At 42.8% G+C, this 14687-nt stretch overlaps 1 protein-coding gene across 1 annotated transcript in view; it reads right to left on the bottom strand.

The window, feature by feature from the left end:
* The window catches only part of LOC105281380, a 65043-nt gene extending 54677 nt beyond the window's left edge, over window positions 1–10366 (bottom strand). The window contains exons 1-2 of the mRNA XM_011342579.3: window positions 9267–10366; window positions 1364–3711 (exon numbers count right to left, since the gene is read on the bottom strand). Of these exons, the coding sequence (XP_011340881.1) occupies window positions 1364–3658 (2295 nt within the window). The 5' untranslated portion in view covers window positions 3659–3711; window positions 9267–10366. The remainder of the gene's footprint in view (window positions 1–1363; window positions 3712–9266) is intronic.
* Window positions 10367–14687: the final 4321 nt, after the last annotated feature.

Consider the following 14687-nt stretch of genomic DNA (forward strand, 5'->3'; position numbering starts at 1 on the left):
GCGGATTACAACGGTGATTTGCACAAATAACAGCGTTCCACACATCGATATTCTTTTTTACCCACAAACGAGCCAACTTTCCAATTAAGCTCGTTCGAGATTTTACTGCAGTAATCCCTCGGTCACCAATTACGGGAAGAATGATGTAATCTAGGCAGCGATGTAGAAAAATTCAGTGGAAGTTTGATGGCCGAGCGTACGCTCAACCTATATTTTGCGGATTTTGACCAGCGGAAAAAAGAAGTTAATTCCTCTGAAATTACCACCGCCTTCGCAAAGCTTAACGTCGTTCATTGTAACGAGGTAACTGATGACGTCAACCACCATCATCGAGATGCACCACTGAATTTTTTGGTGGGCGACGTGCGCATTCCAATATATCTCTATAGCGTTTAAGCGATTGCCGGAGGACGGGTGCGGGCGAACAAGAGACTGCTGCCAATAGAACTATAAATTTCGACCTGGTAGCTGGAGAATCCCAGTGTGCAACGTGTTAGTGATGGCTGAGATGATCTGAGAAATTTGCCCCAACTTTAATTCGCATTCTTCTACAATATTTTGATTCGTGTTCAGTGTGATTCGTTTAATCTCGCGTATCTCGTTATTAATGAAATAAAATATATCAACCTTTATATATTTAACGATGAAAAATTATTACAATCCTACGATCAGTATCATATTTGTAACGAAATCATTAAAAAATATTTCTGTGGAGCAGAATAAACGTCTGTTTTAACTGGTCGATTGCTTTTTCACAATTTACATTTTCGCAAATGTTTCGCAATTTACATTTTGCAACGAGATGCTGTTTTAACTTTACCGGATGACAAAATAGATTTAAATGAGTAGCTTCGCGATACTGTTGGAAAACCAATTTATGTGGAATAAAGGTACAGTGATTCGTTGATTTATGTAAATCAGATTGCATTGTTCCAATAATTTCTTGCTGCAGGGGCTCAAGATAGATGAAATTTGCTACAATTCCATGGATTATGTTTTTGTGCATTAGTAATCAGACATCAATGATATGAATGGTAATGATGTAGTAATACGGGACTATTTCAGATAGCAATCAATATCTCTCTTGCGTTAATTCACCTGTCCATCATAAAAGTTTTATTCAGATTCGCATATATCATTAACATCCATCTCAATTTTTATTTCTCTTAATTATCGTTTTAATTAAAGCGTGGCGTTTCACATAAGCAAATTTTCATTGTAGCAATTGCGTTATTTAATTAAAATTAATTTATAAAAGAAACATTCCGCGCTACCGGACATCAACGTGAGAACAATTAGCGTCATTAGCGGTGCAGCAACGCGTTCACCACTGGACGTTTACTTTGCTAATTGGCCAACTCACCTTAGTATCATTGTAAATAAGCCGCAGTCGAAAGTGCTTCAAGATATCCAATTCGTTGACACGGTCGACCGCCAATTTGGCCGCTTGAAGCTCGCTGAATCCTTCCGGCCTCGGCACCGTTCCGTGCGTTATCTCAAAGAGACCCAGAATAGTTATATTTGTCTTCTCCATCGGTTTCACGCTCGGCACCGTTACGTCGATCTCCGCGTTCCCGTCGGAATCGTCCTCGCTGTATGACGCGGTCTCCATGTCATTATCCGTGGTCACCGTCGTGTTTGAGATCACCGCGAATGTTTCGTCAGGTTCCGACTCGGCGCCCGAGAGACCCGGTGAACGTCTACCAGATGATGCGCCAGGCAGCCGCGATTCATCGTGAGTGTCGTTCTGCTTCTCGTTATTCTCGATCGCATCCTCGCCTCGGCTATCTTTTCTGTCCATCTCGCCGATACCACCGTTCGTCTTGCGTGCGTGATGAAGCGCATCCCTACTGGGACTCTTCGGCAGACCGGGCGGTACCGTGCTCGAATACGTCGACGTCGACGTTTCCTCAAGTACGTTCTCTTTGTGTGGGCCAAAGTGTCGCCAGTCGAACCTTTCGACTGGCGGCACCATCGCCGGCGACTTGTCGCGATTGATTTTTACGGGAAATTTCTGAGAACCCTCGAAACCCGTGAAAGGCGCTTCGACGTCGACGTCGTTGCCAGGCGTCGTCGATACGTCGCTCACCCGTGCGAAATGATCCTCGTGCTCCCGATTGTCGCTCGACTCTTTCGCTCCGCCGAACTTCCTCGTTCTAATCACCGGCACGTCGTTATCACTCGCCGCGGAGCACGCGTCATCGCCACAACCCGCGCCGCGAATTTCCGCCACGTTGTAGTCCGAGGTATTGTCCACGTATTCCGAATTGGTCTCGGTCCGATTCCCGATTTCCGAAACTCCATCGAGCGCGATTCTCCGACCGCCTTCTACCGACGTGACGCTGTCCTCCACGTAATCGGCAACCGTGCCGAACACGATTACGTCGACGTTTCCGTCGTTCCCGCGCGAGTTCGCGGAGTCGTTACCAACGAAGTTGAAATTGTCGCTCCCGTTGGGGTAATCGGTCGTGCTCTCGGATCCGCGTGTACCGTAGCTTCGATTATCAAGCGCGTACGTGCCGCCAATGTCTGAGCGAGTTTGCCTCGTAACCTCAAAGGCGGCAATTCCGCGATCGCTTCGATTCCTCGCGAGATCGTCGCGACGTATGGCCGCAAAGTCGATACCGTTCTCGCTCGATCGATCCGACCCCGCCTCGTTGGCGCGCGCATTACGCCCGGCTGAATAATCGCTCGTGCGTTCATTCGCGCGATTAATCGACGTACCGGCGAATACATTACTGGCATTTAGACCCGTTTGCTTCGCCCCGTCGGAACTGTCCTCATCGCGATCCCGTCGACTTCTCGTCAGCCCCGTGACGTGACTCACGCTTGACGGCTCGCTCAAACGCGACTGATCGATCGGAACTTCGACTAATGCACCCTTCGCGCTGCGATCACGAACCGGACCCTTGAGGAAACTGCCTGTGCTTTGATGAGGTCTGCCTAAAGTCATCAAACTTGTTTCATCAATCCCGCTCGGATGGTCCTGAAATTCGGCCTCTCTCACAGCTTCCGGATCCATCGAGCGATGATGAGTAACTTGATGCGCAGGCACGCTACCCCGCTCTCCGACCGGATCGTTCAATTTATCTTTGGCACTCTTTCTACTTTGTTTCATACTTTGAAAAACGATTCCGTTACCAACTCGTCGATTCTCCACCGAATCACCAGATCGATGGCCAAATTTTGGGCGACTAGTTGGAGAACGCACCGGACCGTCGCGGCGATCATCAACGGCGCTCAGGAAGATGCTACGATCCTCGGCGTGAGTTCCTTTGGTCACTGGTGGAGCGGATGAGTCACGATTTCGTTGGCTTGCCCGCGAGTCACTGGAGTGATGATCACTGACCGCGCCGCTAGCACTTTGACCAACCATGCTCGAGACTTCGTTCCTTTTGCGTTGCATCCATTCCGGGATCGCTCCGGGGACCGCGTCGAGGTCTCTCCGCTCCGAGTACCTACTTACTTCAACGTGCCGGGGAAATGCGTTCAGGTCGCGGCTCTGGGGCCTCGTCTTCTCGTCGCACGATAACACTGTGCGGAGAGAGGTAAGACCGAGAAGGAGTAGGGTCAGGCAATGGCGTGCGTGAAGGGCTTCGGAGGAAGAGAACAACAGGAGGAGACGAGAGAAATGCCGCCGCGTGCGGACGCGCGTCATAATCAGTCGCCGATTCTGTGACGACTCGAGGCGCTCTTCCGGTTTCTCCTCATCTGTAACAAGAGAGATCGCGTCGTCAGCTGAATTCTCATTAAACTGTCATATTGTACGACTTCACGATATTAATTATAAACGATTGATAATGAAGGCTATTTTTGAGGACAATCAACTTTTAATTCAATTACCTTTGATGAAATCTCTATTCATAGTGGATCACTTATCGCGATATTTAATAATGCATGTCCCATTTTCACAAATGTTATTCGGCGTGACAGACTCGGAAGAGATAGAAATTCATTGTACGTCTGTCAAATCGACCGACAACAGACTTTGTTACGTTCTTTTCCATCTCGCTGATCGAAAAAGTACTTGTGGATAAATCAGATAATTTTCGGACGTTTGCTATTTATAAAGTAATAACTTTATCTGGGTGTTTGTATTATTGATGGTTTTCTCTCTCTCTCTCTCTTTGTATCAGAGAAATCTTCGTATATATCTCGAGCAAGAGAAAGTTTTATTGGTTTTACACAGAGGTATCTTATGTTTCTAATTTTTTTCAGATTTATATAAGAATTATTATTTCTCTAAGAAATTGCGCACGGTTTTTTTACATTTCAGTTATTGCAATTGTATAACTATTACTGGAGTAAAGGGGATCGTAATAAAGCTCACGTCACGGTCACGTAATTAGAAAATAGAGGTATCTGCTAATGGAAATATTCATACGTAAATTCTCGACCGGCTAATTCACGATATTACAGACTGATTTTATGTTCGGAAGACTCGATCTTCTCAATTTCAAATAATAGGATTACGGAAATGAAATAATTTCATTAAATTGGTAAGCAAGCACAAATGAAATTCAGACGAGGGTATTATGTAGGGGGAAATATAACTGCAACGCTGTATTATATTTATCACTGTAGGGGTGCCTCCGGAATTAGGTAAAAATTTTAAATTCACCGTATCAGCTCGTTAATCTCATTTTTTTACACAGATTTTATGCCGTACGGAATGAACGTGAGCAGACAGATTTAGTGATATTTCTTGAACCGCGCAGGTAAAATTTACATTAACAATTATAGAGTCAAAGATCGATCGTCATTATTCAAACGTAATAATGTTGTTCATATTAATATTTGTAATATTTAACTTCAGGCGAAGCAAAGGGAATAATCCATAGCCATTACATTATTACTCCCAGCGAAATGCTCCAAATGCCTGATAATGTCAAAGTACGTTTGAGAATACACTATGAAGCAAGATTCCGAAAGGAAACCGGTCAGAGGAGAGACTAACCTACCGCAGTAATTTGATTTCCATCGGTAAGTAACGGGGTTTCAAACGAGATTGGAGAAGTCTTTGGGTCGAGCTGGTTTAAATTGTTATCCAAGTCATTATTACGCGTTCAAGATGGCCGTGAAAACTTGCACACCAAGTTTGTGCCAATGATAGTGCATTCGTACTGATCGCGCGTACTTGCTTTCATCTCGCGGATACAGATACTGTTGCAAAAGGTATCAATATATTTTGCAGTTATAGAAACCCGATAAAGGTTATAGGTATATGTCCACCGGCATTTACTGCCCTTTGTCGCAGTCGAAAGATCCATTAAGACGTAACATGGTTACGCGATAGTATCGCGCGCTAGTGTAACGCTGTTACTAGCTCCGAAACTTTGTTATGAAGGCGCACGAAATGTTCCGAAGCACGGCTGCGGAGTTTTTCCTTTTTACATTGGACGGATGCGGGACGGAAAGTCTGGAAGTTACGGCGTGTTAGCAGAAATTTAATATTGAGTCTTATTATTTCGTTACGCTACTTCTCTCGTTTTGACTCGGAATTACGGGGTTTCGCGAAGGATGCTGTCTCCTGCCGAAGAAGCGACTCGCCCATTCGGCGAGACGCACGTTTGTTTTCTAGCTCAAAAACTTTGCCACGTAATCTGCTTAATGTTAACGCACCATGGTGAGCTGGGTGAATCGCAAAAGCTAGTTTAACGAGCCGGTTAACTTTTCACTCGGGGAATGAAATTTTTGACCTCGCGCTTAAAATTAAATGCATTTTACATCGTGATCGCACCGCTTTAACAAGACGTATGTGTTTAATTCTATCTATATATGTTTGCATCACTCACAACGCGTCACATATAGTTCTCGCTTGTTACAAATTACCAAATGGTGGATTTTACATCAATGCAATCTTTACAATATCAATGAAAACGACAGATAATTATTGCATTAGATCGTTTAAAAACTCGAGTTTCCTATACATGTATAAATAAAATGGCATTCCTACCATTTTCACTACGATTTATCATATCATTTTCATTAAATTTCCCTTACGGTTAAATGACACTGTACGTGCGCATAAAATATTTGAAAGCTGGACGTATATCATGTGTCAGATTTCAAATGAAGTACACGCGAATCGGTGACAGCGAGCAAAAAGAATGATAAATGGTTGAAAAACATTAACGTCGGGAATACCAGCGGAAATGAGAGAAGAAACGTTTTCATAAATATATCTCCGGTTTTGATTAGCTATTAACTTACATAATACATGAATCTTTTTTATTCTTTTTACCGTATAAAATGTTTTTCATTAAAAAGCCGCAGTCAAAGTTAATTCTGTGATCAAATTATGGTAACTATGTGAAAAAGATAAATCACTGTCCGAAAATTTCAAAATAATAACTAGTCTCATGTATTATATGGTAATACAGAGTTTTGATAATGATATATCTGTTATAATATATGTGGTCTCTAATTTTTTATATTTTTTATATTATAGCATCTTTCACGATGACAAACGCAACTCCGTTATTAATCATTATCAGTACTCTTTTGTTCTCTTTTTTCCTCGATAAATCGTTTTATATTTATGAAATACACTTCCTAAGAAGTTCCTGCGTCATTATTTATCCCGTCAGATTATTATATCCAGATTATTATATTGCTCGCTACAATAAAACTGATTTTATTTTGATGTTCTCACGACAAGCGAAGGGTTGAACCGATATTTCTCTACATATTTCCTGGTTGACATAAGAGCGGAAGATACGAAACCTCCACGGCAGGGTGGATATCCGTTGAACCTGACCTACCGCGTAAATTGCGGTCGTGCGTCCCACGTATGTTCGGGGTGGGCGGTTGATCCGATTCGAGCAGGGAGACCATGAGTGATGTGTTACAGGACGGATAGTTCCGGTATTTCTATAGATCGTCCGCGTAACGGAAGTTGGGGAATACGTGCGGTGTCCGATCAAGAAATTTCGGATACCTCGTGGTAGTATAAAGATGTCACGAAGTCGGAAGCGGTTTCGAGCGAATAGCATTAGCTATAACTATAACTGTTTTAAATTCTTGTGCAAATTACACGCGACGTAAGTGAAACAATTTTGAAATCGCGAATGTTTCTATGATTTGGAATTCGAATATTGGATCTGAAATTTCATTTCGCAGAAATTTAGTAAAAATTTAATAAATAGATTATATTACACAGAGAGAAAGAGATTGACAGAGTGCGCTATTCCTGGCATTTCGGTATCCCCGAAGGAATTTCTTCGAAATTATGTGTGGGAGTTGAATTAGCCTTTGAAGCACCTATTTGCATTAAGAACTTGCTATAATAAGCTAGCTTACGTTCAAATTAGCAATATAGTTGGATATTTAAAATACAATATCTTACATATAAATTTGTGATGAGACAAAACTGCGTCTGCGTGTGAAATTATAATTCCGTTATGCTTTTTACGAGAATTTTAATCCTCATTAATTTAATAATGAAAGTAATAAATATTAATTAATTCCATTAATATGAATTGACAATTCATTTAAACAGTTCTATCAACCATCATTATCTTCTTTCTGCAAAAGCATTTTTTGTTGTAATGAAGTCTTGCAGTACCCGAGAGTGACACAATGCGTAACGGAAAGACAGCGCTAACCAAGTAACTAAAAGAAGAAAATGCAAAGAAGTCGCATGAGAAAAGATTAGAGGGATAAGGAGATCTTCGAATAACGAACTTCGTTCTTCTTAACGATTGTAAAAAAGCATTTCAGCAAATTACTTCTTTTTAAGTGGTAACAGCCAAATTGAGGACAGACTAAGAAAAAATTTTGTGTCCGTTTTATATCAGCAATCTTTATGAAAGTTATAATTTCGAGATGCATTGTATTGACTTAATTTTTGTATTTTTATAATTTATTCCGTTTTTAGCTAATTGGCCGATTTAAATATATAAAGTTTGAACTTTACAATTTAACATAAATTATAACTTCCGCTACTAATCAACATATCCAGTTAATTCCGTAAAATTAAATTGAAAATGGACGTGGCTCAATGTTCATTATGTGAGAACGGCGGACTGATACGTTCTGATTTCCAAACTTCTGGACGGACAAATGTGTTATATTCCAACGGGACAGCCTCTATGGAGACAACGGACATGTCCAACACAGGGCCGAGATTAAATTTGAGTTTACAGAAATGGTCTCACCAAAGTGAGAAGTTAGCCGGTAGGTAATCGTGGTTTACGAGTTGAAGCGGCTTCACTTGTCATTTCAGCGTTTCGTATACAATGAACGCGATTACGAGCAGGATTTTGCGAGTTGATCGACGTTCCTTTCAAGTGGTGCGATATTATTCCGTCGTCCGTGCATTCCCAAGAAAATAGAAAAGCGATGGTAGCAAGCTGTTGCCGCGGGAGTCTACGAAAACGCGGCACATTGGATTTCTACGGCTATCCTTCATGCCACACGAGCGTTCAAGTTTTCAGCACAGTTCGCTTCAAAAGAGTGAAGATATTGAGTTTCCCGGTGAGATCATGCCAACGGGAGTTTCAGGTGAAGCGCGTGTTTTCCACACAGCGCAGGTAACATTAAACTACACGGGAAAATCTGAGAAGAACATATGGCCTTCAAGTTCGTTGATGGTTTTAATTTCCTACGGAAGGCAAGTCGGTGAAGCTAAAAAGACGATTTCGAGCGTGTGGTGTAAGCGCGTGGTGGTTTCGTAACACGTAAATCTAAACGATAGATTACGTCGAAAAACGTCGGATGTTGCGTTGTTATAAATCATGCAAGAACACGACGTAAATTTATTATATAGAAGCTCGCGTTGAGTTGTTGCATTTATCGCGCTGCGCCAAAAGTACACTAATTTAACGCTTGCAAATTAAATGAGTTCTCATTTGTAATTTATCTGCGATTACGATTAGAACTTTACACACGTCGAGTCGAGTTGCAATGGACGTTATATTAATGCAACCATGCTGCAATCGCTGGAATTGCGATCGAAAGACATTGCTGTGACAGGAGCGATAGCTGTACGTGTAGCTGGGATCGTTAGTATCGTTAATCATCGAATGTGGTGTACGCGTTATCATAAGGGAATATCTCCGATATCCCGTTGGAAAGCGTCTTCAATAAGCGGAATTCTAGGCTCGGAAAGAGGATCGCGTCAAATACCGAGTATTTATAGCGTCAACAATGAGCAAATCGTAGTGCTCTAGAGTTGTTAACGCCGTCGCAGCGACACCGGCGTGACCGCCTTAAGGGATGGGCGCCTGAAAAAATGTAATAAAGCGGATAAGCACGGGAATTACCGTAAAGTCGTGCGGCATTCCTCTCCAGACCACATTTCTATCACGCACGGTTTCACCAGAAATTGATTCCGTCAGTCCCTTCTGTCCAATCTCGTGGACGAGTTTTCCCTCCTTGTTACCCGCCGTCAGCTTGTTTCAGTCCGTTGAGTGCCGGTTTTCACGCGCGACTCAAATTAGCAGGTCATACTTCGTTGTCATTTATCTCGACACTCTCAAAGTTCCGGAAAGAGTGTCAGCAAGCTCTTTATCACAGCGCGTTCCAATTTATGTATTACGCGACACATCCAATTTATTCGTCCAATCGAGAGCCTTTGCCCTTTGAGCCCGGAGGATCACCCTCTCGCTGATTGTTCAGCGGTAGCGATTGTATTTCGGGATTATCTCTCGGCGCTCATCGACTGGTATCCGTCGTAACTGGATATTGTGGCCGCACTTGAACACCAAGATTGTTCTGGCCGATTAAAATGTCGTGATCAATATAGTCCCCATACGTCGCAGTCCAACGTCATTAGACGAGTATCTTTGGAACTGTACATCCGCATGACTCTTTGCAGGTGTCAATACTGTTCCGACAAAGCGAGAATTCGAAGGACGAATTATTCAAGGGTGTGAATACTCAATCGCCCCGTTTACGGGCCTCGCGCTGTTCAGCCGCAAGTCTCTGCGGTCGCGGTAAAGCAACAATCGTCTTAATCCCGACGAGATGATTCGCACTGCATCGGCCGTACTATTTTCGGAAAAGTTAACGCAGAGCCGCAATTCCCCGCGCTCGGTTTGACGGCTGAATTAATGGAACGATGCATCGTGTCCCTGGAGCCTGTTTCGAACATGACGCGCTCTACTTTCGTCCAAATTGCTATCTATACATTTACTGTAGATAGTAGATTTCGTTTCTCTTTGGACAACGTAGTGTTCCGATGACACGACAGCGGAAGAGCGCTCAATTTTTTTCTTTTCCCGACGAGTCGCTTGCTCACGGGGTGGCAAGGTTCCTCGGGGTGCTCGCGCAGGTGTCTCGAGGTACCGCTCTCGATCTCGGAGCGATGCGCTCGATGCGAAAGAGCAACCGCGTCGCGTGGTGGCGGTCCGCGCACTGTTGCCCCGTGATATTCGCCTACCCTTGTCTGCCACAGGAGGAGTTTTAGCGGTGGTACCGGCAATGCGCAGCCGCTCGTGCTTCCTACCTACTTGGCCCATGAGAGGAAGTCCCGCTTCGTCTCGGCTTCACATCGTGAATCGTGCGGAACCGTCTGGATCTACGGATCTTTCTTACGGATGAAAACTTGAAACTCCGTGGACTCGACGTTATCAGATGCGATCAGTACCGACAACCGGATCTTTAGTAAGAGCACGTGCGTCGTTTGGCACTTAATCTCGCATGAGGGAAAACCTCTTCCGGCTGACCGCACTGAATTTTTTCCGCGTCCTTCGAAGCGCGGGGCATAGCTGGAAGCTGTACTTTCCGACAGCTTCATGTTCTGGCGAAACGATGGATTATTGATCGCGATGCATTAATTCTGGGCAACTGGTACAACATATTAAACTGTAACAGAATATTTAATAATTAATAAGGTTACATAATAACAGAATTATGTCTCATTTAAACATTAACGTGCGCAGCTGTACAACAGTTGTTACTGTCATTGAGAATTTAAATATCGGTGTACATCCTATGAAAGCACGCATTAAAGACCATTAAAACTTGGAGCTCTCTTCGGCTCCCTCTTAATTAATGAGCCAATTTCTTAATCAATGGCAGAAGCAGGTAAAGCTGTATTGAATGAAGCTGTATTGAAGGTTGTACAGAACATCATTTATTATTCGGTAAGAACCTTCCTCGATATTTTCATGCTCAAAGCCGAAGGTGATTCTCTAAATGTCTCGATAGAACTCCCCCAATTACCACGGCCATCTTGAAAGCTTTTCCTCTTAATCTCATGGCGATTAAGTTCGCCCCGGCACAGTTATCCGCGTAATGAGAAGTGACCTCCGCGAAAGTTCCCGGTGGCAGTCGGAACGGTTTAGGGCTATAAGTTCCCGTGGACAAAAATCAATTAAGTGAGTAATAAACTTTATTCTCCGAGCGTGCTCGCGGAAATTGTCCGCGACGACAGAGTATGTCGATCGCCGTTGGGCGTACGCATGGCGACTGCGATGCGAGTTCCATAAACCTCGTTCGGAGTTTGAAGGACGATAATAGAGTGCGGCGATATTTTGCTGTGAGTCCCGCTTCATTCTCCGAATAATTTACTCGCAGCGGAAGCTGATGGCCACGCGCGCGTGGTCGCGCGGCCCATCGCGAGAGATGCATTCGTCTAATCTCTCAGAAATGAGCCGTGGGAGTTGGATTGTTCCCCCATTTCATTCACAGCCATACTTTCTATGACTGAACTTTTGAATTGACTGCGAGCGACAAACAAAGAACTCTCCGTCGATCGTCCTTGAAGAAGAGTTCGCTGCAATCAACGCGGATGCAATTTCTGTTTAACGAGTGCACGAAATCACCGATGTGTTGATAAGGCTATAGAGAGTTCTTGGAGATGCATCATTTTGTTATTACGACTTGAACAATTAATATTCTGATCTATCTCGAACAGCGCAGCTGAATTTTACAGCGATTTCAGGTCACGTAGAGCTCTGAGATAAAATAACAGTATACTGCGGCAAAGTAGATCCTATTTTTTTTTAAAACAAAACGAAATAGAGCATTGTAAAAAATGTAATATTAAAACTTACTATATATAAGTCGCTTTGCATTTCTCTCCTACGTATTAAAATTTAAATTAAAGTTTTCTGGATGCATACACTTGATGTAAGAGAAGAATATAGTTTTGTACATAAAATAAAGCTGACTAAAATAGCAGATTTGTCGGAACGAATAATTTTCCTGATGAAAAGCGCACTCCACATCATATCTCGTATTATCGTCGAAGAAATCAATATGCTTTTGTCGACAGCATTATAGCTAACAGCGAAAGCATGTTATCAGCAACGTTGCACGCGTTTAATTCCCGTTAATAAGATTATAAATTGCAATCTACCGTCCACCTTTCGGTCAACATAATGCGCTGAATGATTCGCGCGACAATGAGAAAACGCGTGGCTCATAATAGCGACTGTCTTGTATGAAACCCTGCCTTTGTTGCTCCCATCACCGGTCTTCGAAACAAAATGAGCGGTCTTTAAAATACACGAATCCGGTTAACTGAAAAAAGCGAAACATTAAGTAGTTATTCCGAATAACTATCTCTTCGTAAGAGTAACTTTGATCGTTAGAACTTGCGCGATATAATATAACTTGCGAGGCTTCCTATTCGTTAGTTGATTGCTACTTGCCACGAGATCTTCGAGAAATAGATCCTAAACCTCATCAGGCAGTTTAAAGTGCGTCTCTGAATCATGCCTTGCGCTAAGTACATATCGCTTCGGGATCTCTCAGGATTTCGGCAATGGACTCCGTAGCTGGAAGCAATTGCAGCCCGCATTTTCAGTCTACTTCCTATCACGAGCGCTGAAACGGTATTCCGCCATCTGACGCCGTTCTTGATTAGATTTGTCGACGACTCGAGATCCCGCGAACCAACAGCTGGAATGTCAATTGTGCAAACGAAATTACACATATGGACGAATTCCTCGGAACTTTTCTTGAGCACACCGCCGCATCAAGAGAGATTGATCGGGTTAATATTTCTGCTTTGCTCTTGACTGATCATATAAAGCGATTACGTTAGCCCTCCCGAGAGACGGGACAAGGATAACGAGAGACGGTCGGTTCATCGGATAATACCCTTTGTGTCGCTTCTAAACTTGCAAGAATTCAATTTGCTGGGCACGCTTTCGGTGATCACATTGATAGCCGGCACGTGTGTTCGATCCTTACATGGGTGGAACGCGCGACGAGGCGATTATTCATAACGCCGCCGAGTGGGACAAAGTGGGTGGAATTATTCAACAGTAGTTGAACAGTAAGCGACAGTGAATTGGCCTCGGATTGCGGACTCGCGTTTTTGTTTTCTTCACTGAACGATTACTTATTACTTATTTATGATTCATGAGTCAAAGGTATTCTTAAAAATTTAATTTAATAAAATAATTTACAGAGAAGCCTATCGCGCTATCTCGAGTTCTTCTTTGGGAACCAATAGCTTAGACAGGTACGCCGATGCAATACGCCGGCAGAATAATAGCAAGATTAAAATAATGGTAACGTCGGATTAATTCAGATTCACCGCGTTTCACTGATTTCAAGTTAGCTTGGACTACCTGATTGCATTGGATCCCAATGGCGAAATCACCGGTATTCATCGAGCGGTATATACCATTGAGTAAGCTTGTGCCAGCTGCCAAGAATATCATTTCCCTGTGTTCCGAGGACCTAATGCCTTCATCGATCGTTTATCGCCTCCTGGTTCCGATAAGACGCTGGACAGTTTCTGCTGTGTGTAGTATGTGCAAATGCATCTGTTGAGCGGATTGATTGTACTGCAGATACACGGTTGGATGCACTCGGTGTCTGTTTTTGGTGTCCATTAAAGCACATTACCGCGTCCAATATTCGTCGATGCGTTTAAAGCTTCGATAATATTCTGGTGAAAAACGCGCGATGAAAGTGCGTTCATTTTAATAGTGAATTTAATTTTATTAAAAAGCAGATATTTAAATTTTAAACGTTCTTATTCCTTTAAACGGGAAAGAAATACTCTCAAAAAATACGCCGAAGAAAATCTCCTCGGGCATTTTTTCGCATTATCCAGTAGTTGAACACGGAAGTTAAGTAGATGAACTTGCTCCGCGTTGTTCTCTTGTTCATTTTACACTTTTATAAATTTAGTATGAGTAAAGTGTTCCCCTGTGTCTTGCGAAATTTCAGCGTGAAGTAATCGTTCCGTCTTATATAGTGTATGAAAAATTGGCATTTGCGCGGTAAGCTGCCTCTGTTTCCTTCATTAATTTTTACTATCTAAATTCTGATGCGGTCTCTTATCAAGCGTTCAGGAGCAATTTCAACTGGTGCATAAATCATGAACGTCACAAGATCGTCAAAGACCCTTATCAAATAATTCATTTTTATTACGCGGTCACTGTTCCTCTCTAATTCGAATTTTCCGCCGGCTCCCGTATCCAAATGACGCTTATTCGTCGCGTTACAAAGGCACAGAGCTAATGCAAGAATCGATTTTCCCTATTGTGGAAAGAATCTCACGTCTCTTTGGTATGATAACAATTCGAGGTAACCGATATTTTAGACATGATCACACAATGAGAAATTCCTGAAATGAATGTGCTTTATTTTTGTGGAAAATTGAGCAGTAAATTGGTGGGCAATACGTACTTCGTTATATCGCGACATCGCAATTATACCGGTGATAAATAATAAACGTAATACTAAGAGGAAACGAAACTTAAAGATTTATATTAATG

The sequence above is a fragment of the Ooceraea biroi genome, chromosome 3 (assembly GCF_003672135.1).
Source record: "Ooceraea biroi isolate clonal line C1 chromosome 3, Obir_v5.4, whole genome shotgun sequence".
In the NCBI taxonomy this organism is placed as follows: Eukaryota; Metazoa; Arthropoda; class Insecta; order Hymenoptera; family Formicidae; genus Ooceraea; species Ooceraea biroi.